The sequence below is a fragment of the Mesocricetus auratus genome, unplaced genomic scaffold (assembly GCF_017639785.1).
Source record: "Mesocricetus auratus isolate SY011 unplaced genomic scaffold, BCM_Maur_2.0 Super-Scaffold_100037, whole genome shotgun sequence".
Lineage (NCBI taxonomy): Eukaryota > Metazoa > Chordata > Mammalia > Rodentia > Cricetidae > Mesocricetus > Mesocricetus auratus.
The window spans coordinates 8,429,644-8,457,533 of record NW_024429215.1 but is presented as its reverse complement, the minus strand read 5'-3'; the positions used below and the strand labels follow the sequence as shown (position 1 = coordinate 8,457,533).

Sequence of the window (27,890 nt, the reverse complement as noted above, 5' to 3'; positions counted from 1 at the left end):
GGCCAGGGAGAGGCCCCCCGCCCCCGAGGAACCCGGGCCCCCGGGCCGCGCATCCAGTCACTCACCGGCGCTGGGGTCTCCGCCGGGAGGAGGCTGAGGAGGCGGAGGAGGCGCCGCCGCTCCGGGGAGACCCGAGGGCCCAACCGGAAGTGCCGCCCCTTCCCCCCCACTCCCCGCCAGCCCCGCGCCTCCTGCCCGGAAGCGGAAGTCGCGCCAGTTTCCCCCGAAGCGCCGGCGTGGAGGATGGCGGCCGGGGAACGGGGAAAGGGAAATTACGCCGGCGCAGTGTCTCTACGACACGGGAGGGGGTGGGGCGGGGGACAGCCTAGACCGCTTCCGGTGGGCGAGCGGAGCCTGGCGCGCCTGCGCTCTCTGCGACCGCTTCTTCTCAAAGCCCCGCCCCCAGGGTCGAGACATCCGGTTAGGACACACCCTGGGGGGCTCGGGTCTCACGCTTGGGCCCCGCCCCCTAGGGTGGCCACGCCCATTTCCGAATGTCTTGTTATAGGTTGGTTCGATTGCTTTTGCTGCCCCTCCGATTCCTCTCCCCAAACCCCTACTCTTGGAATTCCACCCTCCCGCCCAGGCCACACCCACAGACCACGCCCCCTTTAAAATCCTGCCTCACACAAAAAGCTGTGCACCGCCTCTTGCATTTAAGACGCATCACTTTTTTTTTTTTAATTTCTTTTGAGACATGGTCTCACCCTGTGGCTCAGGGTGGCCTTGAACTCCCGTGTAGGCTCTCTAATTTGCAGCAACCCCCGTCAGAGCCTTCGGGAACCCTGGGATTACGGTGGTGGCTCTCTAATAATTTTGTGTTTGTAGCTCTGCTTTGCGCCTTGGAAGCATTCCTTTAAGTCGGTTATTACCAATCATTGGCATCAATCAGCATGATGCTCCTTAACCCAGACTTACTGAATAGAAAGCTTTGGGGTGGATTTTAGAGATCCGAGTTGAAACGATGCACGCCTGTCTCCTTTTGGGGGGGAGTTGAGACAGGGTTTCTCTGTGGCTTTGGAGGCTGTCCTGGAACTCGCTCTGTAGATCAAACTGGCCTCGAACTCTCAGAGATCCGCCTGCCTCTGCCTCCCTAGTGCTAGCGTTAAAGGCGTGCGCCACCCTTATCTCAGCCCCACGATGGACAGCTAAGCCCAACTCTATTTAGCCAAGCCTCCGTTTCTGGAATCTTTTTCTTGCCTTTCCATGGCCCGAATGGCAATCATGTCCATCCCTAAGCGTCGTCTCCTAACCGTTTAAGTCCTAACGCCCCACCGTGGAAAGTACTTCCACGTAACTTTTTCAGAGCCCCTAGAATGTCAACAGGTGTGCCCTGCTTTCTTCGTAAGCCTATATTAAGGGATCTTTAACAGCAACCTTGAACTCTGCTCCATTCTTAAAGAGTACTCCTTTTAGCCAGCCCACCGCAATTTTCAGCCTTCTTTCCTAAGCTGCAGCGCGGTTTTTACTGCCCACGTTTGACACCTCATCTTAGCCCCCGCCCTCCCCTCAAGCTCACACTCATCTCCCTGAAGTCTGTCAAAAATGGTCAGTTCTGCTCACCCTCCCCATCCCACACTCTCTAGCCACTCACTCAACCCAGGGCCTTCTGCATTCAAGCTACATCACCACTGAGTTTAAACTTCAAGCCCCCCGACTTAGTTTTTTTTTTTTCCTTCCAAGTAGCGAGTCCTCTGGAAAAGAAATTGGAACAAAAAGTGTCCTATGTAGAACTCAGCTAGGATAGAGGGGCCCAGAATCTCGTTTGCAGGTTAAATGGTTTACAGTGCGTGTCCGATCGAGATCGGATTGGGCAAAGGCTCGCTCCAAGCCATTGCTTCTTTGACACCATGCTGAGAAGCCGTGTGAAACGGGCTTCTTTCTCTCCAAACACACACACCACAGCCGGGAAAGGTAATAGAGGACCATGAAAAGGGATATAGGCACCATGACTGCGCACACACTGGAAGTCAGTAGGCAGGGATTTATTTCCGCAGCCCATGCCTCCCAGAGCCTGTCAGTCCGAAGGAGGGTGCTGGATGGCATCAGGACCCAGAGGTTTAGGTCCCTGCTTCTGACCCCCTTCCGTGACGGGAATATCACCAGAAATAAGGGTGTCTTGGCCTCCTTGCCCAGCACCAGCTGAACTCCCCGCTGTAAACCCAGACAGGGGAGAGGCGGTGGAGGAAAGAGGCCAAGAAGGCCCCTTTCCTTCAGGACTCTCCTCCTGCGCCCTTTCTGGAACAGGGACACCCTCGTCATCATCCCACAGCGGTTGGGGTCTTGGGTTTGGGGGGCACAGGCGCACGGGCATGCCCACCAGCTCCGGGTGTTTGCGTTTGTAATGGCGCCGGAGAGTGTTGGCTTCGGTGAAACGCACCCTGCACGAGGGACACTGATAGGGACGCTCGCCAGAGTGGATGCGGTGGTGATGCGCCAGCTCCCCCGCCTCGCGGAAGCGGCGAGGGCAGAGCACACAGCGGAAGGGCCGGAGGCCGGCATGGATGTTGCAGTGACGCCGCAAGTGGCTGGACCGCTTGAAGGTCTTGCCGCAATCTTTGCACACGTGTGGCTTCAACTCTGAGTGCGAGATGCTGTGGCGTTCCAGGTCGGAGAGGTAGGGGAAGGCTCTCAGGCACACGGGACAGAAGTGTGGAGCCCTCTTGGGGCCAGAGCCCTGGGGCCCATCTGCTGCTGACCCCTCGGGCACTGTGTAAGGAACTCCCTGATCATCGATCAACAGAAGATCGTTGCTGCCTCCGCTGTCCACTGGTGCTGTCAGCGGGGCTTCGGGCACTGATTTGGGGGGTCGGCCCCGCTTTCGAGGCAGGGAGGACTTGAGAGTCCGATTGGAGGTGGTGGCTCCCCCTGGCGGCCGGCCTCGGCGGCCCCGGGGAACAGGAGGAAGTAAGGCCAGCGGTTTTTCTTCCTCCCCAGACAAAGTTGAAGGCAACGGGTCTGAGCTGGGGTTGTCCATTGAGCAGTGGGGAGCTTGAGTCTGGGTACTGGAGCCGGCTAAGAGAAAAGAGGGGGCGGCATCAGTGTGGTGAGGGTCTAAGCCCCCGTGTATCCCAATAATTCATCTATCCCTTCTAAATCTTTTGAAACCCAAATAACAAGACAATTCTCTACAAGTTGATAAGACATACTGACTGCTCGCCTTCATTGAATCTAGGTTTTCTTTCACCGCAGTTTGAATGAAAATGACCCCCCCACACACACACACAATAGGCTCCTACGTTTGAATGTCTGGTTCCATTAGTGGAACTGTTTGGGAAGGACTAGGAGGTGTGGTGTTGCAGGGTATTTGTACAATGTGAAGATGTGTCGTTGTGATTGGTTTAATGAAAAGCTGAAAATCCAATAGGTAGGCAGGAGAGGCTAGGCGGGACTTATGGGACAGAGAGAAACTCAGGGTTAGAATCGAGCCTGTCAGGAAAGGCCAGGGAGACTCTGAAGAAATTGGACATCCAGTGCAGAGGACAGGCCACGGAGCCAAGTGGCAGAATGTAGACTAATAGAAACAGGTTAAGTCATAAGAGCTAGTTGGGGGGAAAAGAAGATGCTAAGGCCAAGCATTCATAATTAATAATAAGTCTCTGTGTGGTTTGTGAGTTGGTGGCCCAGAGGAAAGTCTGACTACAATGTAGGAGGTGTGGCCTTGATGGAGGAGGTGTTTCACCAGGAGTGAGTTTTAAGATGTCAAAACCCTACAACCAGGCCAGACTCCCTCCTCCTGAAACTTACGGATCAGATGTGAGCTCTTAGTTACTGTTTCAGAACCATGTCAGCCTGTTGGCCCCCAAGCTCCTGACCAAGGTAATCATGGACTCACCCTCTAAAACTGTAAGCAGGCCCCAAATCAGATGCGTTCTTTATAACTTGCTGTGGTTTAGGTTTTTTGTCAAGTCAACAGATCAGTAACTACTACAGCCTTTAAGGTCAAAATGAGCCAAAAAAAAAAAAAAAAATCCAGCTAAGAATGTGAGCCTTGAAACAGCCCATCAAGCCTCGGGCCACAAAGGCCTCAGAAAGCCCTCCCCCTCCCCACTGAGATGGGGAGGAGGTCTGGGAAGGGACAGGTCCCAGGCAGAATCTGTTGATGTGAAAGACATATCTCCAAGGTGCTAAGAGTCTGAGCTTTGAAGTCAGGTAATCAGAAATCAAATGCTGAATGTGTCCCCTCCTTTCTGAGCAGCACTGGCCAGGATCCATACTTCTCCGGGCTCGTTTATGTCCTTTGCAAGATGGAAACCAGGGTTTGTTTGCTTTTCTTTCTTTTTTTTCGTTGTTGTTGTTAACCTACTTAACCTAGACATGCTGTGAACATAATACCCAAAAGCCAGCAAGGCGGCAATGGGTAGCTAAACCTCACATCAACCCTTTGAGGAAACACATTTTCTGTTTTGCAAACAGGGAAACCAAGGCACAGGAATGCCAAGTGAGTTCCTTAAGTTCTCTCCCAATAATGTTCTCTTCCAATCATTTGACAATGATGCCAAATCAGTCTTACTGACCTCAGTGGCCCAGAATATGAGAAAGACCTAGGAAGACTAGGAAGACTAGGGTGTGTGTGTGTGTGTGTGTGTCTGCAAAATCAATATACCAAGGTTGTGGGGAGAATCGACTGGAATAAGGAAGCTTCAAAAATGTCCCCAGGACACTGCCTGGAATACAGAAAACATCCAAAAAACCTCGGCCCTCGTTTCCCAGTGCCCAGACCTTAGAACTGTAGCAATGGAGTGTCCTTGGGGAAGAAGAGGGTTTACAGGTGCAGCTAGAAGGAGATGCGGGGGGGGAGCACCTGCACCCTCTTTAAAGTGGTTGATTGGTTGGTTTTTAAGTTTTCTTTGTGTGCGGTGCTGGTTATCCAACTCGGGGGCCTCACTCCTACTAGGCCTGAGCTACGACCCCGAACCTTGCGCGACCTCCCCCCCAAGTAATATGCACGCGGCATGAGGTCCACGCGGGAGCAACTTTTCCAGGGTCACATGGCTCGCGCCACGCGGTAGCCTGGGAGAGGAGCTGGGTTTCTGGAACATACCTAGGAGGCCACAGGGTGATCCCTCCGACCCTCCCCCACCCACACAGTCCGGTGGGGACTGTCAGCCCCGAGTGGCCCAGCCCGCGAGCGGGGCGGGGCCCTGGCGGTGCGGTGGCCAATAAGCGGCGCGGGGACACCGGCGGCAGGGGCTGCCTGGGAAGGGGGGGGGTCTGCGCGCGCGAGCCCGGACGGCTCGGCGGGGCGCGAGCGCCTGCAAGGCGGTGGAGAGCGCAGAAGCAAAGCAGGGGGCCGGGGGGGAAACAGGTGCCGGGGGCGCGCCCGGGGCGCGCGCTCCCGGGACCACCTCCTTCTCCCCCCCCCCGTCCCCTCCCCTCCCCCGCCCCCGGGGACCCCCGCCTCTGGGTACCTCATTTGCATGCTGCCCGGGGCTCGCGTGTGTGTGTGCGCGCGCGCGCGCGCGCCCGCGCCCTCGCTCGCGCCGGGGGGCGTCGAGGCCGGAGCGTGGGGAGGGGCGGGAGAGAGGGGGGGGCCCTGCCCCTAGGCGGCGGCGGGGCGGGGGCGGCGGAGCGGGCGCCGGGCCCCGCCCTCCCCGCGGCCCCGCCCCCCGCCGCCCGCCGGGAACAAAGGGGCCGCTCTGGGTCCCAAGGCCCGGACGCTCCTGCAGCGCAGCGCGCCTGCGCGCCAGCCGCCTCCGTCGTGCCCGTGGCGAGTGGCGCGCGGGCAAGGCTCGCCAGCCACCTGCAAACGCCTTCTCCTCCCTCCAAAGCACCCCCGACCCGGTGACCCAATCAAGTCCAGGGACCGGAGAGAGGAGAAGCGGGAAATGGCTGCTCAGTGCCCCTAAGCAACATGGCGCCCGGCGGCTTCAAAGCCCCGTTGGGGTGAGAAGCGGGTAGCGTGGTGCTTGGTGGTTCCTTAACTCCGTGTCCGTTTTGAACACACTCGGGTTATTTTTGTCCTCTTTCCCTTCCTCCTCTCCTCCTGCAACTCCACAACCTGCCCAGCAGGAGTCCGAGGCCAGGAACAAAAAAATAATGAAAAAAAAAGGAACCGCCGTCTGCGAGCCCCCCACGCTGCGCGGCGGCCCCGCCCATTCCGTCTGCCCTCAGCCAACATGGCGCCTGCCTGGCTTCACTGACCCTCCGGCGCTGGGAAAGGGGAGCCAAGGGGGCGGGAGAAAGGTGGGACGGGGGGAGGGGGGACTGAGCAGGGGCGGGGGACCGGCTGGGGGGGGGGGAGGGAGAAGGGAGCCGAAGCGGAAGTCGAGGGGCCCCGCGGGTGGAAGTGACGCTGACCCCGCTGCCCAAAAATGTCGGCGCCCAGAGGGAGGTGTAAGTAATTAAGAGAGGAAAGCGGACGGACTTTTCCCCCGGCCTCCCGGCGTCCTGCCTGGCCTCCGGGACCCCCGCCGCGCCGAAGCGAGCCGCTCCCGCCTCGTCCCCGGGCCGCCCGGACCTGCTCGCCCCTCCCCTCCCTTCCCCCGCCCCGGCCGCACCTTCCAAAGACGGGGGCAGGGGGTACAAAGGCCTGGCTCGAGAGATCGAGCGGGGTGGGGTGGGGGCCGCCCCCTCCGCAGCACGGCGCGCACACACACACACACACACGCACGCACACACGTGCACACGCGCGAGCACACACACACACACGCAGTGGGGGGCGGGAGGGGCGGGGCTTGTGGCCGTTGGGGGCGGGGCTGGGAGAGGGGAGGAGCTTGCGGGGGCGGGGCCTGGCGGAGTTTGTTGGGGAGGGATCCTGTAAGGAGGGGAGAGAGGCGGAGGCTGGGTGTGGGGAAATGGGAGGGGCTTCTGCAAAGGGTGGGGCCCGGCAGAGAGGCGTGGGCCGTGGGCAGGGGTCCGGAGGAGGGGCCTAGAGTTGGAGAGCGTTTGGAGAAACTTGTTTGGAGGTCGGTGGGCCAGCGGGGCTCAGGGACGGAGGCGGAGGTTTGCCCCCAAGGGGTGGCTTGGAGGGAAGGTCCACATGGGTATGCGATCATGAAAGTTTTAGGTGGAAGCAGGTTAAGGAAAGGCGGGAAAAAAAATGATGGGGAACTACGATGCGGAGATGTGAGTTATTTGGAGGAAAAGTTGGGTGGGATTTGAAGGCAGCGGAGAGCTAACTTGGAAAAGTCAAATCTACTTGGAAGCAGGGGATAGATGAGCAAAGAGGAGCCGAAGTATCCGCACTGCTCAGCTAATCCTTTGCTGTGCGTCGGCTTCCCCAAGGACGTCGGCCGTGTTGCTGCGATTTTTGCTTAGCTCACGACCCGTCACTGTATGAGGCAGGCGCTAGTGTACCCCGTTTCCCTGGTGAAGAGTTTCAGTCGGGCTTTATCTGAAGCTCCTGAGCCGGTGTGGTCTCGGAAGAAATATGAGGCGAATGTGCTCAGCCCCGAATCCTTCTAGTCTCCGAAGCAGAGCTAAGCAAGAGTAGGAGGGCCAGGGCTTGGAGCGGATGCAGAGAGCGCCTTCAAAATCAGAAGCAGGAGGGTTTGTAGGGAGGGAGGCGTTTGCAGTGGTTGTGGCTCGGCGGTGGGCGTGTCTTAGCATTGGGAGGGTCTCCTAGAGTGTTTCAGAGAGCCCAGGGAAGGGATGGCCAGTGGGGAGGCGACTCTTAGTCTGCTTCTGTGTCTCTTTTACACCCCAGAGACACCCGCAACCCCCCACCGCTGGACCTGCCACCATGGACGAGCCCTCCATGCCTGGGGTTCCTGCCCCTGTTGTGGCTCCAGGGCCGGCCCCGCCCGCCACCACTCCCCGAGTCCCCTTTCACTGCAGCGAATGTGGCAAGAGCTTCCGTTACCGATCGGACCTACGGCGCCACTTTGCCCGGCACACGGCGCTCAAGCCCCACGCATGTCCTCGCTGCGGCAAGGGCTTCAAGCATAGCTTCAACCTGGCTAACCACCTGCGCTCACACACGGGCGAGCGGCCCTACCGGTGCTCCGCCTGCCCCAAGGGATTCCGAGACTCCACGGGTCTGCTGCACCACCAGGTGAGTCCTGGGGGCCACGCGGGGCTGAGACGCCGGGCCTCCATTCCACTGAAAGGCAGCAGGATAGGGGAACACGCTCCTTCCCCAGCTTCCTCCTCGTAGAAGATTTCACTTTCTGCCAAAAACCAAAACCCCAAGGAAGGCCTGCAGAGTTACCTTTGCCCCACACAAGTGTTCCTCCACCTCTCCTGCTGAAGGCTCTGTAGCCTTGTGTTTACAGTTCTCTTCCTTGCCATCTTGAACATACGTTGACCCATGTGCACCCAACTCCATTATTCTGCAGTGACCAACTGAAGGCTTTCCCTACACACAACCCAGGCCTTCAAGGGACCGCAAGGCCTGCAGAAAACGTATTGTCCCTTCAGATGACCAGGAGCCAGGTAGAGGGTAAAGAAGGTAGTTCTCTAAGGGAGAAGCTGAGAAGCAAATTAGAAAGAAAAACATTTTTTTCAGGGTATGGTGATGCATTCTTATATTCCCAGCGATTGGGAGGTGGGGACAGGAGGATCAGTGAAGATGGGAGTTTTCTGTCCTACCTGGTCCCGCAGCTGCTGCAGCCTCAAATAAACACACCGACGCCGTATTATTTATAAAACTGTTTGGCCAACGGCTTAGGCCTCTTACTGACTAGCTCTGTCTTAATTATTGATACATTTCTACTGGTCTACGTATTGCTACGAGGCTGTGACATGTTACCGCACTGACAGTGCAGCCTCTCTCTGCCTTCCTCTCCCCGCCCCCATTCTCCTCCTCTCCCGGCTCCGCCTATCTTCCTGCCTCTACTGGCCAATCAGTGTTTTACTCATCAACCAATAAGAAACACAGATACGGAAGGACATTCCCCCATCAGATCAGGAGTTCAAGATTATCCTCAGCCACCACAGGGAGTCTGAGGCCAGTTTAGGCTGTATGAGACACTGTCACAAACAACGAAACAAAATTTATTGTGTAGGAGTAAATCGGGAGAGCTGCAGGCTGCCGTAGACAAGAGGGCACGGTAATGCCTAGGTAAGACCTGAAGTGTGGGAAGTCCACTCGGGAAAAGCATTGTAGATGGAAACAACAGCAAGTTCAAAGGCCCCGAGGTGCACAGGACCCTGGAGTATTCACAGGTGTCACATTGGCTTTTCCTGCGGAGAAACAAGCTGGCACACTCATCCCAGGTAGGACACTAGCAGGAGACCAAAATATAGTTGTAGCAAAGTTCAGTGTGGCAAATCAGAGTTTAATCGGGCTTACTCAGAGAGCACAGGTAAGGGTTTCTAGCAGCATGTGTGACCCCCAAGTAGGTACATCACCACAAAGGCCCAGGCCATCATGGATGATGGCCTGGTGGAAGCTGCATGATGGAGTCCTACATTCAGTTATCTTCCACTTCCTAATACTCTAATACCTCACAAGGTCCCTTGCAGCTGGGGAGAGTAAGAGTTGGACTCCCTTGCAGCTGAGGAAAGGAGGAGTTGGACTCCCTTGCAGCTGAGGAGAGGAGGAGTTGGACTCCCTTGCAGCTGGGGAGAGTAAGAGTTGGACTCCCTTGCAGCTGGGGAGAGTAAGAGTTGGACTCCCTTGCAGCTGGGGAGAGTAAGAGTTGGACTCCCCTGCAACTGGGGAGAGTAAGAGTTGGACTCCCTTGCAGCTGAGGAGAGGAGGAGTTGGACTCCCTTGCAGCTGGGGAGAGGAAGAGTTGGACTCCCTTGCAGCTGGGGAGAGGAAGAGTTGGACTCCCTTGCAGCTGAGGAGAGGAAGAGTTGGACTCCCTTGTAGCCAGAGAGAGTAATAGCTGGACTCCCAGGAGCTGCCTTGGCTTTCTAGCTCAGGTATTCTCCAAAATAGAAAACAAACAAGTAAAAGCAACCAGTGTTGCTGGACAGTGGTGGCACACGCCTTTGATCCCAGTACTCGGGAGGCAGAGTCAAGCGGATCCCTGTGAGCTTGAGGCCAGCCTGGTCTACAGAGTGAGTTCCAGGATAGTCAGGGCTGTCACACAGAGAAATCCAGTCTTGGGGGCAGAAAAGAAGAATTGAGAAAAGCGCACAGCTCAGGGAGGGCTTGTGAAGAGGGTGTGTACAGCACCTCTTTAAGGAGATAATTATTCCTCCCCATCTCCTTAGCTGCTTCTTGACCAGGTAACTGGCAGGCCCACAGTAATATGCAGTGTTTGAGGTAGTATAGAACGTAGTGTCTCCACCCAGGGCCCAAAGTAAAATCTAGATCCAATTTTCAGATGTATGTGTTTTTTGCTGGTATGTATGGCTGGGCACTACATTCACTGCCGGTGCTCCAGTAGGTAAAAAAGAGATCATTGGATCCCGTAGAACTGGAACTGCCTTGCCGGTGTTGGGAATTGAACCCAGGTCCCCTGCAGGAGCAACAAGTTTTCTCCTAACTGCTAAACCAGTCCTTCTAGCTCCCCTGTTCTTTCCTTAAAATACCTTTATTTCATTACTTGATGTTTCCTTGATTGATTTGTGACAGGATTTCATGATGTAGGCCTGATTGGCCTCCAACTCACACGCTTGGCCCTCCGCTGCCCCCTGCCTCCCAAGTGCTGGAATTGCAGGCTTGAGCCACCGTGCCCCACTCCCATTTCTTATACAGGGTAGGATGTGCCACATCTCACTTTACAAGAGTTGGTTCTCACTCTTTCCACCATATGGACCTCGGGGATCAAACTCGGGTCACCAGACTTAGATGCAAGTACCTGCACCCAGCTAAACCGTGTTGCGAACCCAGATTCAATTCTCTTGGCTAGGAGGAGGCAGCTTTGCTTTCCCGGGCCTCGGTGAAGCCCTCCTGCCTCTTCATGGTGGTGTTTTATTTAACTTTTCACGAGGGGCACTTGCGAAGCGTCCCGTCATAAGGAGGTGGGGGCCCTTCTCGGTGGCCTCCACGCCTGCTGATACCTGTCTAGTAACCTAACAGGAGGACAGCGGGGAAAGCTAGATCATGCCCTGGGAGGAGAGGCGGAGAGCTTGGATCAGGTCTCGTGGGAATCAGTTGCCGGGCCCGGATGCTCAGCCCCGCCCCTGTGCTCTTGCTCCCAGGTCGTCCATACAGGTGAGAAGCCCTACTGCTGTTTGGTGTGCGAGCTCCGCTTCTCCTCTCGCTCCAGCCTGGGCCGCCACCTCAAGCGGCAGCACCGGGGGGTTCTTCCCTCTCCCCTGCAGCCAAGCCCGGGCCTGCCTCCCCTGAACCCCCCCTGCTCAGTGTGTTGCAACGTGGGTCCCTGTTCGGTTTGCGGAGGCGGAGGCGGAGGGGCCGGCGGAGGAGAGGGCCTGGAGGGAGCCGGAGCGACCAGCTGGGGACTGGCAGAGGCGGCAGCCGCCGCGGCGGCCTCGCTGCCCCCGTTCGCATGTGGCGCCTGTGCCCGGCGCTTCGACCACGGCCGGGAGCTGGCTGCCCACTGGGCGGCGCACACTGATGTGAAGCCATTCAAGTGCCCACGCTGCGAGCGTGACTTCAATGCGCCCGCCCTGCTGGAACGCCACAAGCTTACACACGACCTGCAGGGGGGCAGTGCACCCCCGACGCAGGTCTGGGCCCCCGGCGGCGGGGGTCCAGAGGTGGCAGGAGACGGCGACACAGTGGAGGTGGGGGATGGCCCGCCAGCCTGGGACGCCGGGCTGCTTCTGAGCCCCACTGGGGCGAGCATGCCCAAGCTGGAGGCCCTGCTCCCCGAGGGCGAGGGTGCGGGGGATGCCCGGGCTCCTGCTGCGGCAGCCGAGGCGTCCTCGGAAGACACACTGTACCAGTGCGACTGCGGGACGTTCTTTGCGTCTGCCCCCGCCTTGGCCAGCCACCTAGAAGCGCACTCGGGCCCGGCCACCTATGGCTGCGGGCATTGCGGGGCGTTGTATGCAGCGCTGGCCGCCCTGGAGGAGCATCGGCGTGCTAGCCACGGTGAGGGCACCGGGGAGGCAGCCCCTGATGGTGAGGGCGAGCAGGTGCTTGGAGGGCCGGGGCCGGGCTCCTCCAGCCGTGGCAAGAAAATCTTTGGCTGTTCCGAGTGCGAGAAGCTGTTTCGTTCGCCTCGCGACCTGGAACGGCATGTGCTGGTCCACACAGGGGAGAAGCCGTTCCCGTGCCTGGAGTGTGGCAAGTTTTTCCGCCACGAGTGCTACCTCAAGCGCCACCGGCTGCTGCATGGCACAGAGCGGCCCTTCCCCTGCCACATCTGTGGCAAGGGCTTCATCACGCTCAGTAATCTCTCGAGGCACCTGAAGCTCCACAGGGGCATGGACTGAATAGCCAGGCCACCCCGGCCCGCCAGAGCCAGAGCAGAAGATGGGGCCCTTACCTGGAAAAATGGTGCCACCCAGAACCCACACAGGACCACGGCAATGCATCCTTCAGCAAAGGGGTCCAAGAACATAATTGTTGGGAACTGAGATCTACAGACAGACTCTTGACCTTGAGACCCCCGGAATGTAGGCATGCTCAAATCAACTGGCCTCCGAGACTGGGGACCTAGGAATGAAAAAAACGGGTCTCCACTAACACCTCTCAGCAGATACAGCAGATAACAGGTGGGCACCCCCGTCCTACCACCTACTCCCTGAGAGCCATCATTCCCAGCGACCTTCATCTGGGGAGTGGGAGGGTGCAGCATCCTGGAATCTCCAGCAGCCCCTCCAGATGGCCACCGGTGGCCCCTGAAACATGAATATAGCCAGAATCTGCCTTTCCCCATTTTACTTGCGATGCTGAAAGAGGACCAGGGTAGATGCCCCCACCTTCAATTAACCTACTCGCAGATTAGATCTCCCTTCCTGCAGAATGGCCTGACCCTACTGACCGTCCCCCATCCTGAACACTAGATTAGGCTGGCCCAAAGTCTCCCTCTCTGCCCCGTAGGTTGGATTGACCCGGATACACATACTCCTGTGCACTTGGAATGGGCTCCACTCTCCTTAGAGTAATAGGGCAGACATTCCCTTATGCTGTAGAGAGCAGTCCCCTGCCCGCGGCTGTCCCAGTCCTGTGACCTGGTGGAGGTGGTAGACACTGGGGTTTCCCTCCCCTCAACTGTAGTTCCTATCTGTCTTCCCGTTGCTACTACCTTGTCTCTGTGTTCCAACTCCAAGAGGAAAGGGGGACTTGGCTAGGGGTCTCTCCCCCATGAGCCTCAACCTCACCCCCTGGTCTCCCCAATATCTCTGGGACTCCAATAAACCTCATTCTGTCAATCACTACCATCTCGTTTGCTGATCCTGGATTTCAGGGAGGTGGGTTCCCTAGGACCTAGAAAGACGGCCCAGCAGTTAAAAACGCACGCCTTTAATCCCAGCACTCAGGAGGCAGAGGCAGGCGGATCTCTGTGAGTTCGAGGCCAGCCTGGTCTACAAGAGCTAGTTCCAGGACAGCCTCCAAAAGCCTCGGAGAAACCCTACCTCGAAAATAAAAAAGAAGCACGCTGTCAGGGGACCAGAGTTCAGTCCTAGCACTAACAGTTTGCTCATAACCACCTGTAACCAAGCTCCAGAGGATCTAGTATCCTCCTGGGGCCTCTGTGAGCATTGTACTCACATAAGTGTTGCACAAACCCACGTACATATACAAATCATTTCTTTTTAATCTTAAAAAAAATAGGTCGGGGCTGGAGAGATGGCTCAGAGGTTAAGAGCACTGACGGCTCTTCCAGAGGTCTTGAGTTCAATTCCCAGCAACCACATGGTGGCTCACAGCCATCTACAACTCAATCTGGTGTGTATGTAATAAATAAATAAATCTTTAAAAAAAAATAGGTTCAGCCAGGCATTGGTGGCGCACGCCTTTAATACCAGCACTCAGGAGGCAGAGGCAGGCGGATCTCTGTGAGTTCGAGGCCAGCCTGGTCTACAGAGCGAGTTCCAGGACAGCCTCCAAAACAATACAGAGAAAACCTGTCTCGAAAAACAACAACAACAACAAAAAGAATAGGTTCACTAGGTACCAGTCCTTGAGGGAGAGTCAAGAGTCTCTGCCTGGATTTATTTATAAGCAGTTAATGGTTGGTAGGGTGTGGGGGGGTTGATGACTCACAAGCACCGCCTCCTCCCTGAGCATAGGCAGTTAATGAGCAGAGGGAAAGGGAGAGACACTTTCCTCAGTGGTGTAGCTACTGGTAAGTTGCCCGCACTCGTGTAAGTACCCAGATCCTCAAACCCTCTCAAGAAGGCTTGGGTACCTCTTCAAATCCTTCGGATCAGGGACATCTCCCCTAAATCAAGGAACACCCACCCCCACTGCACATGTCCCTTGGGATCCAAGCAACCTCTTTTTTTTTTTTTTTTTTTTCCGAGACAGGGTTTCTCTGTATTGTTTTGGAGACTGTCCTGGAACTCTCTCTGTTGACCAGGCTGGCCTCGAACTCACAGAGATCCGCCTGCCTCTGCCTCCCTAGTGCTGGGATTAAAGGCGTGCGCCACCAACGCCTGGCTCCAAGCAGCCTCTTGAAGAGGCGCCAGGCCTTAGACTCCGCTTTCTGCAGATGAACGTGAACTTTAGACCGTGTTGGGACAGGACCAGCCTGTCAGAGAAGAGGGCCGCTCATGCGTGCTCCTTGGTGGTCCTGCGCCGCGCATCCATACTAAGCATTCTAAACTCTAGATCAGAGACCCTACATTGAACCAGGCAGAAAATGCTGGCCCTCCCAGAGCTTACTATATTCTGATGTGTGGGCACAGGGGGAGGGAGGAGTCACATGAATACAGTAATTTCAGATGGTAACGGAGAGCCTTGACAGAAAGTGGTGGCGGCCGCTTGGTGCAAGTCTGCTACTTAGGACGTTGAGGCTGGAGACCAGAAGTCCAACGCCAGCCAGCCCCGAGGACTTAGAGCCCAACTCGGTAATGAAAGGTTGTGCAGGGGATGTAGCTCAGTTGGTGAAATGCTTAACTCGGAAACATGAGAACCTGACTTTAATCTCCAGAATTCACAAAATCTCCAGTTGTGATGAAGCTGGAGAAACAGATGGGATCGCTGGGTTCTCTGTTCAGTCAGTCTAGGCTTATTTGCGAGGCCCAGGCCAATGAGAGATCTTATCTGAAAGGACATGGACACATTGTCATGGGTGGCACCCGAGGTTGTCCCCTGGTTCACACACACACACACACACACACACACACACACTGTTTGGAGGAAAGGATTGAAAAGAGCTGGGGATGGAGTTCAAGGACAAAGTATCTAGACTTCACCAGTGAGGAGCTAGGGCAGGGTTGCCTAAAATGCATCAAAGAGTGACTGGGGTGTGGCTGTCCGTGATCACAGCCGAACGCCCAACGTGAACTACCTGGCTCTGCATCACGTGTCTCTACGCCCTGACCCCCTCCTAGAACCCTCACACTAGATTATAAAGCTGGCAATGGCTGGGCATGATGGTGCATGCCGCCTGTGCTAGTTAGGGTTTCTACTGCTGAGGACGCACCATGACCACGGCAACTCTTATAAAGGAAAACATTTAATTGGGGTGGTTTACAGCTTCAGAGGGTCAGTCCACGGTGCAACCCTGTGGCGTGCAGGCAGACACGGTGCTGGAGAAGGGGCTGGGAGTCCTACATCTTGACCCAAAGGCGACAGGAAGTGGTCTGTCTCACACCACTGTCTCCCAACAGGGAATGGTTTGAACGTATCTGAGACCTCAGAGCCTGCCTTACAGTGATACGCTTCCTCCCAACAAGGCCAGGCCTCCTGATAGTGCCACTCCCTTTGGGGGGGACATCTTGTTTTAAACCACCACACCATTCCCTAGGCTCCCAAACATTTAAAAAGCTGTGTGTGTGAGAGAGTGTGTGTGCGCGTGTATGTGTGTGTGCGTGTGCATGTGTGTGTGTGTGTGTGTGTGTTGCTGGAGTATAAGGTTATGAGTATAAGGACCCAAGTTCAGTTCCCAGCCCCCATACCAGGCAGCTCACAATCTCCTGTGATTCCAGTTCCGGGGATCCTACACCTCTGACCCCTGAGGGCACTCCCACTCCAGAGCACATGCAAAATTCAAAGGAATTCTTGTGTGACAGGATACCGCGTGCCCCACGGTAGCCTCAAGCTGGCCATACCATAGAGGATACCCTGAGCTTCCTAGTCTCCTGCCACCACCTCCCAAACGACAAGATCACAGGCGCATGCCACATGCCTGGTGGAGAACCATGTTCTACAAAACTCCGCTGCTTTGGAAGGTTAAATGTAGGAGGAGACTTCTAGGAAGCTTCTGTGACTGCTGGTAGCCAGCAGTGTCCTGTATCTTAGTCTGGGGATCATTCATTCATTCATTCATTCATTCATTCATTCACTAATGTGGGTGTGGTGAGTGTACTTGTTCATATACACACGAGTCTATGTGAATGTGTGAGCATGTGTGTGTGCGTCTGCCTGTGGAGACCAGAGGTTAACTTGAGGTGTCTTCTGCAATCACACTTCGCCTTACTTCATTTTTTACTACAGTGTGTGTGTGCATGTGTGTGAATGTGTTTGTGCTTGTGTGTGTATGTGCTTGTGTGTGCATGTGTGTATGCATGTATGTGTGTGTGTGCTTGTGTGTGCATGTGTGTATGCATGTATGTGTGTGTTTGCTTGTGTGTGTGCTTGTGTATGTGCTTATGTGTGCCTTTGTGTATGTATTCTTTTGTGTGTGTGTGTGCTTGTGTGTGCATGTATGTATGTGTGTGTGCATGTGTGTACATTTGTGTGCTTATGTGTGCATTTGTACACATGCTATGGCATGGGCATGGAGGGCAGAAGGCAACTTTCAGAACTTCTTTCTCTCCTACCATGTGTGTCCCAGGGATCCACCCTGGCCACAGGGCCAGCAGCTAGCGTGTGTAACCACTGCACCACCGGGCCAGCGGCTAGCGTGTGTAACCACTGCACCGCTGGGCCAGCGGCTAGCGCGTGTACCGGTTGCACCCTCTCACCAGCCCCCCACCTTATCTTCTGGGACGGTCTCTGAAACTGAAGCTTGCACTTGGCGAGGCTAGGTGGCTGGCTAATGGGCTGCAGGTGTCTGTCTTCTCTCGTTACAGAATCCTGCTGCACCCCCTGCTTCCATGGGTGCTGGGGACACGAACTCAGATCCTCGTGCTTGCAAAGCGGGCACTTTACCCAACAAACCATTCCCCAGCCCTCGTTTTTTGCTTGTTTTGTTTCTATTTTACAGTGCCGTGATGGAAACAGGGCCCTGCGCAAGGCAAGTGTTCTACCATCCGGCCAGGGTTTCAGAAACAGTTTCACTTCATCGTTCATTCACATTATGGGCTTTTTGGTTTGTTTTTTGTTTTTTTGTTTGTTTGTTTGGTTTTTGAGACAGGTTTTCTCTGTATTGTTTTGGAGGCTGTCCTGGAACTCGCTCTTGTAGACCAGGCTGGCCTCGAACTCACAGAGATCTGCCTGCCTCTGCCTCCCGAGTGCTGGGATTAAAGCCGTGCGCCACCAACGCCCAGCGTTGTGCAATACTTACATGAGTGCAATGCTCACGGAAGCTCCAAGAGGATAGTAGATCCTCTGAGTCTTATGCATCAACATGGAAGAAAAGCTTCGAGAGATATTCAGCGGGGAAATAAGACTTTTTTTTGGCTAAGACCAACAATTGCCAACTTGAGAAAGTTCTATCCCTTGGGAACAATGTCATTCCCCAGAGATGCCAGACTTGAGCGGTGTTCTCAAGTTGGGGCCAGAGATGTTGAGTAAAGGTGCATGCTGCCCAGACCGACAGCCCTGGGACCCCCTGGTGAAAAGAAAGGACTCCTGCAAGTTGCCCTCTGATCTCCATGGATGCACCATGGCAAATACATGCTACACCCCAAAAATAAGTAAGCATGTAAAAATCAAGAGGTATTTTCTAGGGTTGGGGAGATGGCTTAGTGGTTAAGAGCAGAGAGTCAGCACCACCATCTGTAACTTTAGCTGTAAGTGACGCCCTCTTCTGGCCTCCATGGGAAACAGGCACAGTTGCATCACACAGATATCCATGCAGGCAGAACACATATATGCATGAAATAAATAGGGTTTATGTTTTTTTTTTTTTTGGTTTTTCGAGGCAGGGTTTCTCTGTATTGTTTTCGAGGCTATCGGTCCAGCCTGGCCTCGAACTCATAGAGATCCGCCTGCTTCTGCCTCCCGAGTGCTGGGATTAAAGGCGTGCGCCACCACCGCCCGGCTTGTTTATGTTTTATTTAATATATATAACGCATATGTACATATACATACATACAGCATTCTCCATTCAGCAATGGAAGTCAAGAAGCAAGACATACTCTTTCTGAGTGAAATAAATTTGGGGGTACACGCTATCTCAAATCTATAGTGCCAGTACTTGGGAGGGAGGCAGAGGCAGTAGTATCCAGAGTCCAAGGGTGCCCCAGGATAAAGGAAGCCCTGAGTTGCCAAAAATACAAGAATAAAACCAAAAAGTCTGAGTTGGAGACACAGGGCCTGCCCCTCTGGATACAGACACTGCCCCCTGAGGAAAAGACAGGTCCTGACAGGAGGCCAAGGGAACTGAGTATGGACAGTCACCAGGGTTGTCCAAGAGACAGAAACCACAAGTGACTGGTTTGAATCTGGGAGGCGCGCGGGGGGGGGGGGGCAAGGAAGCCATGGTTACCACCCACCTCGCCTCCACCAGAACCTTTGTAATTCAGGGAAGACAGTGAGGAGAGAAAAGGATCGCTTCCTGAGTGGTAGCGCAGGCTCGTAATGCCAGCCAGCACCGGAGAAGCTGAGGCAGCGGCAATCCTTGTGCGTTCCAGGCAAACCCGAGATACACAGCAAGACTCTACCTAAAAACAAAACAAAGCCTGGCGTTGGTGGCGCACGCCTTTAATCCCAGCACTCAGGAGGCAAAGGCAGGTGGATCTCTGTGAGTTCAAGGCCAGCCTGGTCTACAGAGCATACTCCGGGGACAGGCTCCAGAGCTACACAGAGAAACCCCGTCATGAAACAAAACAAAACAAAACAAAAAAAAAATCATGCTGTTCCCAAGCACATACATGCCCGGAGCTGACTGCCAAACCTGCCTCAGTGTGTCCCAAGTTTGACAGTTGTTGTGACTGGTCTGTGGCTGGGATCAGCCTGCAAACTGGACAGGCGCGCTACCAACGGAGCTGCCTCACCATCCCACTGTCTTTCATGTGCCCACAACTGGATGGCACTCGCAGCAGGGCGGTTCCCAGACGGCGTTGGCCATCCCCAGTGATTCACAAATACTCAAGGGCTGTCAGAAGTAAGTACAATATTGAAAGACAAGGGTCAGCTTGGCCAGACGGCTCAGCAGATAGAGGCGCTTGCTGCCCAGCCTGGTGACCTGAGCTCAGTCTTTGGGACAGACGTGGCGGAAGAGGAACTGGTTGCTGCAAGGGTCCCTCGACTTCCACATGCACACCTTAGCACAAAGCACCCCCAAGCCCCCACTTAGTCAATGCGTAGATGTGACGAAATCATCATCATCATTGTCATCATCTTCATCGTCGTCGTCATCGATTCAGAGACATTGTTTCTCTGTGGAGCCCTGGCTGTCCTGGAACTCGCTCTGTAGACCAGGCTGGCCTCAAATTCACAGAGATCCGCCTGCCTCTGCCTCCCTAGTGCGGGGATTAAAGGTGTGTGCCTAGTGACAAAATAATTTTTAAAGAAGAAAATTGGTCTGGAGAGATGGCTTAGAAGTTAAGAGCTTTTACTGCTCTTCCAGAAGACTCAAGTTCAATTCCCAGCCCTAACATATGCACCCCCACCCCCCCGCGAGATCTGCTGCCCTCTTCCGGCCTCCTTGCGCACTACACAAATGTGCGCACACTCCAACTCACACATAAACAAAATATTTAAGTAGTGATAGTAATTCTACTTTAAGGAAGGAAACGGGATCGTTTTAGATAGCACACACCGGTCATACATCTCTAGCAATGTCTGTGGCAAGGAAAACATCACAGAAACACGGCCAGAGGAAGGGTATCACAAAGAGAAGGAAGCAGGAAGCGGGAAACTGAGCGAGGGAATGCGGGGCCTGATTGTGCCTTTGTAACCCTAGCATTCTGGACACTGAGGAAGGAGGACCACGAGTTTTAACGCCAACCCGAGCTACATAGCTAGGCTTGGCTCCCCATCCGGCCCCTCCCATCACCAGGAATTAGGTGAGTAGCCAATAGAACCTCATACATGGGATACACGGGATTTGAGGGCTAACGGGGGAAGGGCTGGTTTTTATTGTTGAGCATGAAGAGGAACCTCAGGAGGTGTTCAACTCAAAAACGAGGTGTGGCCGAGCCAGCCAGCGAGACCGCTCAGCCAGTCAAGGAGCATCGCTTCCAAACAGACCCACGCGAGCTCCATCTCTGCAACCCACAGGGTGGGAGAGGACTGACTCCCGCAGGCTGTCCTCTGATCTCTGCCGGCGTGCACACACTTTGGTTTTATTTCGTTTGTTGAAGTAAGGAGCTGTAACTTGCGGGGCTGGAGTCTAGGCTGGGAGCAGAGGAGCCAGGGAGAAAGTTATCTCGTGGTAAGGATGCAGTGTGCCCCTCAATCAGCCCCTTCCCAAGCAGGCGGTGCCTTCCCAGCAGCCCAGCCACCTCTCACGTGGACCTGCCTCCACCCGCTGGCCTTCGTCTCCCCGCATCCCGCCCGCCTCCACGCGGGTGCCACGGGAATGTCTCCAAAACGCTAATCCGATCATATGACTCTCCTGCTTAAAACTTCCTCAATGACGCCTCAGTTCCCTCCGAATAACCCCAAGCCCAGCCCGGACTAGAAACACGCCACAGTCCTTGCACGGGATCCAGGCTTCTCTGGGACAGCTCTGTCCACCACGGATGGCCTCTCCAGATCCCACCCCGCCCCACAAGTAACAAGTCCCCTTGTTCTCTTCCATTTGAAATTCTTCCTGTTTACCCATGTCTAAATTTCTTTGAGACTAGGGCTCTTCTAGTAAAAGCTGGCCTCCAGCTCCTTATTATTATTGTATGGAATCTTCTTTTTGTTTGTTTTGTTTTTGGAGACAGGGTTTCTCTGTGTAGCTTTGGAGGCTGTGCGGGAACTCGCTCCGTGGACCAGGCTGGCCTTGAATTCAGAGAACCCCTGATTCTGTCTTGAGTGCTCGGATTAAAGGCATGCGCCCATTGCCCGGTTTATTGTTTTTCTTTATTTTTGTTTTCGATTTTTGAGACAAGGTTTCTCTGTATTTATTGTCATGGAGGCTATCCTGAAACTCGCTCTGTAGACCAGGTTGGCCTCGAATTCACAGAGATCCGCCTGCCTCTGCCTCCCGAGTGCTGGGATTAAAGGCGTGCGCCACCAACGCCCGGCAACCACTGCCCGGTATATTGTATGGAATCTTCAATGCCCTGTCTCCGCCTCCTAAGTGTTAGGATTGCAAGTATGAACCGTCATGCCTTCTTTGTCTCCTTTCTTTCTTCTCTTTCATCATCTTCCTTCTTCTCCCCCTTCCTCTCTCCCTCCCCCTTCTTTAAAAGATCTCTTTTTAGTTTCTGTGCTTTGCCTGCCGGTATATCTGTCCACTCCCCACGCATGCTCAGTGCTCTGGAAGCCAGAAGGTGGTTCTAGATCCCCCTGGGAACCAGAGTTTTATAGAAGGACTGTGAGCTGCTTTGTGGGTGCTGAGAGCCCAATGGCGGTCCTCAAGCAAGAGCAGTCGGTGTTTTTAGCCATGGAGCTCTTGCCCCAGGCTGCTGACACGGGCACACACAGAGACTGAGCAGGCAGTTCTTGGGGTGTTCTTCATGTGACCCCTGGGAGGACCCCCTCATCCCCACACAGTGAGCGCCTCCCTTCTGTTGTTTTGGTTTTTTTTTTTTTTTTAGGACATACAAGATTGCACTGGGGCAGGATGTTATTCCTCAGATATCTTACTGAGATTTTCAGCCATTCACAGTGACGTTCAAGGCGGTGCCAGCAGACTAGTGAGATGCCTCAGCCGGTACAGTCACTCGTACCCAAGCCTGACCACCAGGGTCGGGTCCCAGGATGCACATCCTCGGTGAGAAGTGACCCCTGAAAGTTGCCCTCTGACCTCCGCACACGCACTACCATGTGTGTGCACCCCACACACATAAATAACAAACACACATAATCAAAATGAACTAATTGGATTTTGTTTATTTGGAAGCGTGTATGTGTGTCTGGGTATGTACTCTCAGAAGACAGAAGAGTGTTGGAGCTGAAGTTACGGGGGATTGTATGATTGTATGGCCTTGCCTTGGGTGCTGGGAACTGCAGCAAACATTCTTACACTCTTTTTTTTTTTTTCGAGACAGGGTTTCTCTGTATTGCTTTGGAGGCTGTCCTGGAACTCGCTCTGTAGACCAGGCTGGCCTCGAACTCACAGAGATCCACCTGCCTCTGCCTCCCGAGTGATGGAATTAAAGGTGAGCGCCACCAACACCCGGCACAGCAAACACTCTTAACCACTGAACCATATTTTCAGTCCCATGCATTTGTATTTGTGTGTGTGTGTGTGTGTGTGGTGTGGAGTTCAGAGAACAACCCACAGGAATCAATTCTCCTTCCAAATCAGGTCAACAGCCATGAGGCAGGTGCCTTTACATCTTGCCAGCCTCAAATACCTACATATATGTTTATTTATTTATTTATTTATTTATTTATTGGTTTTTCGAGACAGGGTTTCTCTGTACTGTTTTGGAGGCTGTCCTGGAACTCACTCTGTACACCAGGCTGGCCTTGAACTCACAGAGATCCGCCTGCCTCTGCCTCCCGAGTGCTGGTATTAAAGGCGTGCGCCACCATCACCCGGCCATATATGTTTTTTTTTTAAAGTAAACCAAACAAATGTAGCAATGCACCTGGCATAAAGATAATATTGCACAATTCTGATGTCTGAAGTGTAAATTCCTGGCATTGCTAAGCTGTTGAAGCTCTCCAAACTTCCACTCACCTCAGACACGTGCAAAAGAAACTGCTTACCCACACTCATGCCAGCAATGTTCGGCATGAATTTAACCACTACCCCCGCCAAAAAAAAAAGAAAACAATGTAACACAGGTAGATTCCTGCAACGGGTCTTTTTCTCTATCACATAAACTTGGAGATGTGGTTTTGGAACCTTCAGATTCAATGAGACACATTGCCAGGTAACACTAGAGGAATGACATTCACTCCAACTGAAAGACAGCTGTCTCCCCCAACCCCTGTATCCCCAAGGCACTCCCCCCCCCCGAGTCAGAGCGCTCCCCTCATCCCTCATCACATCCTCGGCGGCTGATCCTGGTCTGGCCCCTTGCATCAGTCTATGAAGTTTGACCCTGTCGATCCAGCACCAAGGACAGAGCCTGCCCACAGTAGGTGCTCTGATAAAACTGGTCGGGTTGCGCTCCAGGGGGCTTACCATAGAGGGAGAAACTGAGGCTCAGAAAAGAGAGACTTGGTTGCCCAGGCAACCAAGGGAAAGCGGGAGTCGGGCTCTCTCATGGAGTGCGGGTACGCTCTCAAGCCCGCATCGCTCACTGCTCCGCTCATCTCCATCTCTGCCTCCTCCAACTCTCCTTCCGACTCAGCAGCCCAGCACAGTGCCTGGCACCGGCGGGCTTGGTAAATGCCTGCTTGTTGAAAGAATGAATGAATGTGTGTTATCTGTTGGGAAATGGAGGGAGGGGTGGAAAGGGGGATCCAGAGTCCCAGGTTTGCAGCCCCCTCTTCCCTCTGAGGGTCCGAAAGACGGGCCCTTCAGCCCCTTCCTCTCTCAGGATCCAGGAGCCGCAGCAACCTCACTCTCTGCCCCCCCAAGGTCCCTGTCCCTCCGCTTCCGGCTTCTCAGCCAGTCTTTCCTCTTCTAGCCTCCGACCAAACACCGGGTTTCCGGGGGGGAAGGCTTAGGCTGTAACACTGAGCCCAGCCTCCTCCTCCACCCCCTACCACCACGCTCAGCCCCCTCCCTCCCTCCCCGCCACCACTGTCCGCGATCGCCCGGCAGCAGGAAAGGAAGAAAGGAGCGCAGGAGGCTGAGGTGAGACCGGCGCCCAGAGACTGGGGCGAGCCCCGGGCCCTGCGCGGAGCGATCCGCAAGGCCGCGACCCGCCGCCCCAGCTCTGCAGATCATACCTACCCGGGATAGATAGCCCCCTTTTGGACCTAGGGCCCCCCGACAGCCTGCAGGCTCCACGCCCTCCCCCGACACCACGCCCGGCCAGGGGTCTGGCCACAGCTATCGCTACCCTGGGGATATATTTTTTTTTTTCCAGCTCATCTCCAAGCCCCCTCCTCTCCCTTATCTTGTGAGGCAGGGTCCCCCTACCCAGGTCCTTCCTTCACCCAGACTCAGGGGTGCGTCTACCTGCAAGAGTCTAGTTCGCCTCTCCTGTTCGGTCTGAGACCCAGGAGTTGTAGGCTTCAGTCTTCCTGCCTGAGACGCAGGAATCCAGGACCCAAGTCCTCCTTCAAGCTCAGGAGCCAGCCCCGGCCCTCCTCCCTCAGACCCAGGAGTGCAGACCCCAGCCTCCTCCCTCAGGCCCCATCCCTCCCAGCCCCTGACTTCTGGGTGCATTCACTTCGTCTTCAGGGCCTCTTGGCTGAATCCCACCCCACTTGGGCCCCAAGGGTGGACTGGTTCCCCATCCCACTGAGAACGTTCCAGCCCCCCCCCTGGGCCCTAGAGCAAACTCAGTTGGCTGACTTTGTCTCCCTGTCTCCTGTGTATTGTTCCGTCTTCCTGTCTGTCCCCGCCTCTGATGTCTACGTTCTCTCTCTGTCTCTCCCCCTGACATTTCTCCCGGTCCTTGTCTCTCTTCCATACTCCACAACTCTCCCCTCCCCTTCACCGCCTCTGCCCCATCTCTGCCTCCTCTCCACGCCCCTCCCCTGCTTCTCACCTGTCTCCTCTTCTGGACTTTCTCTCTCCTCCTCACCACACCTTCATCCCTTCTCCCCACCCCTGCCTCGTCCCCCTTCCCCCCTCCCCACAGGCATGGATCCACAGCCCCCTCCACCTGCCCAGGGCAGCCCACCTCACCGTGGCCGGGGCCGAGGTCGTGGCCGTGGCCGTGGTCGAGGCCGTGGCCGTGGCAGAGGGGGTACCGGAGCCCCTAGGGCCCCTCTGCCCTGCCCCACCTGTGGTCGCCTCTTCCGCTTCCCTTACTACTTGTCTCGACACCGGTTGAGCCACTCGGGCCTGCGGCCCCACGCCTGTCCCCTGTGCCCCAAAGCTTTCCGCAGACCTGCCCACCTGTCCCGCCACCTCCGTGGCCACGGGCCCCAGCCCCCGCTGCGCTGCGCTGCCTGTCCACGCACCTTCCCGGAGCCGGCCCAGCTCAGGCGCCACCTGGCCCAGGAGCACGCTGGTGGCGAGGTGGATCTGTCCACGGAGAGGGCCGTGAAGGAGGAGCCCGGGTCCAGTTGGGGTCCACAGGACGAGGGTGTGGAGCAGCCCACCACGGCAGTGGCTGGGGTTGCGGAGGAGGCGGCGGCGGCGGCAGCGTGGCCCGAGACGTGGCCCGCTGGGGACCCGGCCCCGGTGGCTGCCCCCACGAGTACCGATCCTCGGGAATCGGAGGCCGAGGAGGCCGAGGCCGGGGCAGCGGAGCTAAGGGCAGAGTTGGCACTGGCCGCGGGGCGACAGGAAGAGAAACAGGTCCTCCTCCAGGCCGACTGGACGCTGCTGTGCCTCCGCTGCCGCGAAGCCTTCGCCACGAAGGGGGAGCTCAAGGCGCACCCGTGTCTGCGCCCCGAGGGCGAACAGGAGGGCGAAGGGGGACCCCCACCCCGCCCCAAGCGACACCAGTGTTCTATTTGCCTCAAGGCTTTCGCCAGGCCCTGGTCCCTGTCGCGTCACCGGCTAGTCCACTCCACCGATCGGCCTTTTGTGTGTCCAGACTGCGGCCTGGCCTTCCGCCTGGCCTCCTACCTCCGCCAGCATCGCCGCGTCCACGGTCCTCTCAGCCTGCTGGCCCCACTGCCCGGGGCCGCTAAGAAGGACGACAAGTCCTCAGGTGGACGGAACTCCGGGAAAGGGCCTGAGGGGGGCGAAGGGGCAGAATTTGGGGGTGCATCGGAAGGGGGTGAAGGCGGGCAGAATGGAGGAGATGCCACCCCAGCCCGGCCACCCGCGGGGGAGCCACGCTTCTGGTGTCCCGAGTGTGGCAAAGGTTTTCGACGCCGGGCACACCTGCGTCAACACGGGGTCACCCACTCCGGGGCACGACCTTTCCAGTGCGTGCGCTGCCAGCGGGAGTTCAAGCGACTGGCAGACCTGGCCCGTCACGCACAAGTCCACGCTGGGGGTCCCGCCCCGCATCCGTGCCCTCGATGCCCACGCCGCTTCTCCCGCGCCTACAGCCTCCTGCGTCACCAGCGCTGCCACCGCGCGGAGCTGGAACGGGCCGAGCTGGAGAGGGCCACCGCCTTGCAGGCGCTGCAATCCCAGGCCGCCCAGTCACCCCAAACTGCGCTTAAGCAGGAGACGGAAGGTCTCCCCCTGTCCATCGCACGCATCAAGGAGGAGCCGCCCTCACCCGGCTCCCCGCCTCAGTCCCCGCGGCCTCCCCCTGTGTTTCTCAGCGCCTCCTGTTTTGACAGCCAAGACCATTCAGCCTTTGAGATGGAAGACGAGGAGGTGGACACCAAGGCCCACCTACGTGGGTTGGGGGGCTTGGCCTCCTGACCCTCACATGTACCCTCCGCCCCTCCACGTGAGCTCCCGGTTTGCAGTAAAGAAGACGGAAGCTGGAAGAGATAATCTCCTCTGTCTACCCCCGAGCCCTGGGTCACCCACCTTCCCTTTTACCTACCCCTAGACCCCTGATGCTGGTTAGGAAACACTCACCCCAACACGTGTCTTAAGTAAAGGCAGGACAAGGCGGAGGGCACTTGGCCAGTAGGATAGAGACTGGTGGGTTGGCCCCGGCCTGCCCGTCCCCCATTACAAACACTGGACACCATCACCTCTTTGGAACTGCCAGACCCCCTGGTGCTACCCAGTGAGAAAGGTCTGTCCCCCGTTCCTCTGTCTCTGTGAATAAATGTGAGTTCGTGCAACCCGCGAGTGAGGCTGTCTGTGGCAGTGGGAGTTGGGGGAGTCAGGATTTGCCCCTGCTTGGGTTCTGAACAAGGATGCTCACACACCTGATCCCAGGAGGATGCTCCATCCGGAAGAAGCAACAAGTCCGTGAACCCTGTGTGGAGACCGACGTTGAGTGTGCTGGGAACGAACGCCTCGATGACACCGCTCAGGAATCCCGCGGGTGCACTTTAGCAAATCAGCGTGGTATGCACTCTTTTCATTTCCCTAGGGCAGATTTCTAGGCACAGGATTACTACTCCGGGTGGGAAGTCTACAACCCCCTTTCTGGGAAAGCACTAGATGTTTCCCAAAGTTCCTGTTAACGATCGTGAAGGTGACAGGAGTCAGTCTCCATTTTCCTGGGGAAACCCGAGAACCAGATATGATCTGAGTTGGGCGGGGTGCTACAAAGCTGTAATCCCAGCATTCAGGGGGTGGGGGTGGTAAAAACGAGCCTGTGACTTAGCCAGAGTCGCACAGCAACAAGTGGCACCGCCAGATATGACTCCAGTCACGGTGGTTCCATAGCCCACGCTCCTAGCCCCTATTCAGTGATGGGGGAAGTTCTGTGTATATGTCAATAAAGCAATGTTGGCCAATAGGGAAGCAAGATAGGTGGGAGGAGTCGAGGAGGATTCTGGGAAATGTAGTGAACTGAGCCAGCGCCATGTGATTCCTAGGAAGAGGGGACATTCTCGGAAAGATAAGTCCTTATAAATTTATATATTGGTGGGGCTGGAGAGATGGCTCAGAGGTTAAGAGCACTGGCTGCTCTTCCAGAGATCCTGAGTTCAATTCCCAGCAACCACATGGTGGCTCACAACCATCTGTAATAAGATCTGGTGCCCTCTTCTAGTGTACAAGCATACATGCAGACAGAACACTGTGTACATAATGAATAAA

The 27,890-nt window shown here is 55.8% G+C and overlaps 3 protein-coding genes and 1 long non-coding RNA gene across 8 annotated transcripts; 2 read left to right on the top strand and 2 right to left on the bottom strand.

Moving 5' to 3' along the window:
• Positions 1–1,970: 1,970 nt before the first annotated feature.
• Znf524 (zinc finger protein 524) lies at positions 1,971–5,546 on the bottom strand. The gene is made up of 2 exons (XM_040733810.1): positions 5,412–5,546; positions 1,971–3,015 (listed from the first exon to the last, which is right to left on the bottom strand). Exon 2 carries the CDS (start codon positions 2,975–2,977, stop codon positions 2,018–2,020), a length of 960 nt encoding a protein of 319 aa, XP_040589744.1. The 5' UTR covers positions 2,978–3,015; positions 5,412–5,546; the 3' UTR covers positions 1,971–2,017.
• Positions 5,547–5,642: 96 nt separating this feature from the next.
• Positions 5,643–13,185, top strand: Fiz1 (FLT3 interacting zinc finger 1). Of its 5 annotated transcripts, none has more exons than XM_013123714.3 (3): positions 5,643–5,886; positions 7,649–7,996; positions 11,041–13,185. In XM_013123714.3, exons 2-3 carry the CDS (start codon positions 7,685–7,687, stop codon positions 12,238–12,240), a joined length of 1,512 nt encoding a protein of 503 aa, XP_012979168.1. In that variant the 5' UTR covers positions 5,643–5,886; positions 7,649–7,684; the 3' UTR covers positions 12,241–13,185. The 5 variants fall into 5 exon arrangements, with proteins under 5 accessions (XP_012979168.1, XP_040589742.1, XP_005084171.1 ...); XM_040733808.1 differs by lacking the exon at positions 5,643–5,886 and adding an exon at positions 6,165–6,186; XM_005084114.4 differs by lacking the exon at positions 5,643–5,886 and adding an exon at positions 6,251–6,336.
• Positions 13,186–18,124: 4,939 nt separating this feature from the next.
• LOC121135393 lies at positions 18,125–23,799 on the bottom strand. Its single transcript, XR_005872531.1, has 2 exons — positions 23,322–23,799; positions 18,125–18,747 (listed from the first exon to the last, which is right to left on the bottom strand). It is a non-coding gene; the product is annotated as an uncharacterized LOC121135393 (long non-coding RNA).
• A 10-nt stretch (positions 23,800–23,809) lies between these two features.
• Positions 23,810–26,962, top strand: Znf579 (zinc finger protein 579). Its single transcript, XM_005084115.4, has 2 exons — positions 23,810–23,939; positions 24,895–26,962. Exon 2 carries the CDS (start codon positions 24,897–24,899, stop codon positions 26,586–26,588), a length of 1,692 nt encoding a protein of 563 aa, XP_005084172.1. The 5' UTR covers positions 23,810–23,939; positions 24,895–24,896; the 3' UTR covers positions 26,589–26,962.
• The last annotated feature ends 928 nt before the right edge of the window (positions 26,963–27,890 follow it).

Bases quoted from the DNA above. Each gene is read 5' to 3' on its own strand.
- Znf524 (XM_040733810.1), bottom strand. From the start codon at position 2,977: ATGGACAACCCCAGCTCAGACCCGTTGCCTTCAACTTTGTCTGGGGAG.
- Fiz1 (XM_013123714.3), top strand. From the start codon at position 7,685: ATGGACGAGCCCTCCATGCCTGGGGTTCCTGCCCCTGTTGTGGCTCCA. The intron at 7,997-11,040 runs GTGAGTCCTGGG...TCTTGCTCCCAG, and splicing joins CGGGTCTGCTGCACCACCAG to GTCGTCCATACAGGTGAGAA.
- Znf579 (XM_005084115.4), top strand. From the start codon at position 24,897: ATGGATCCACAGCCCCCTCCACCTGCCCAGGGCAGCCCACCTCACCGT.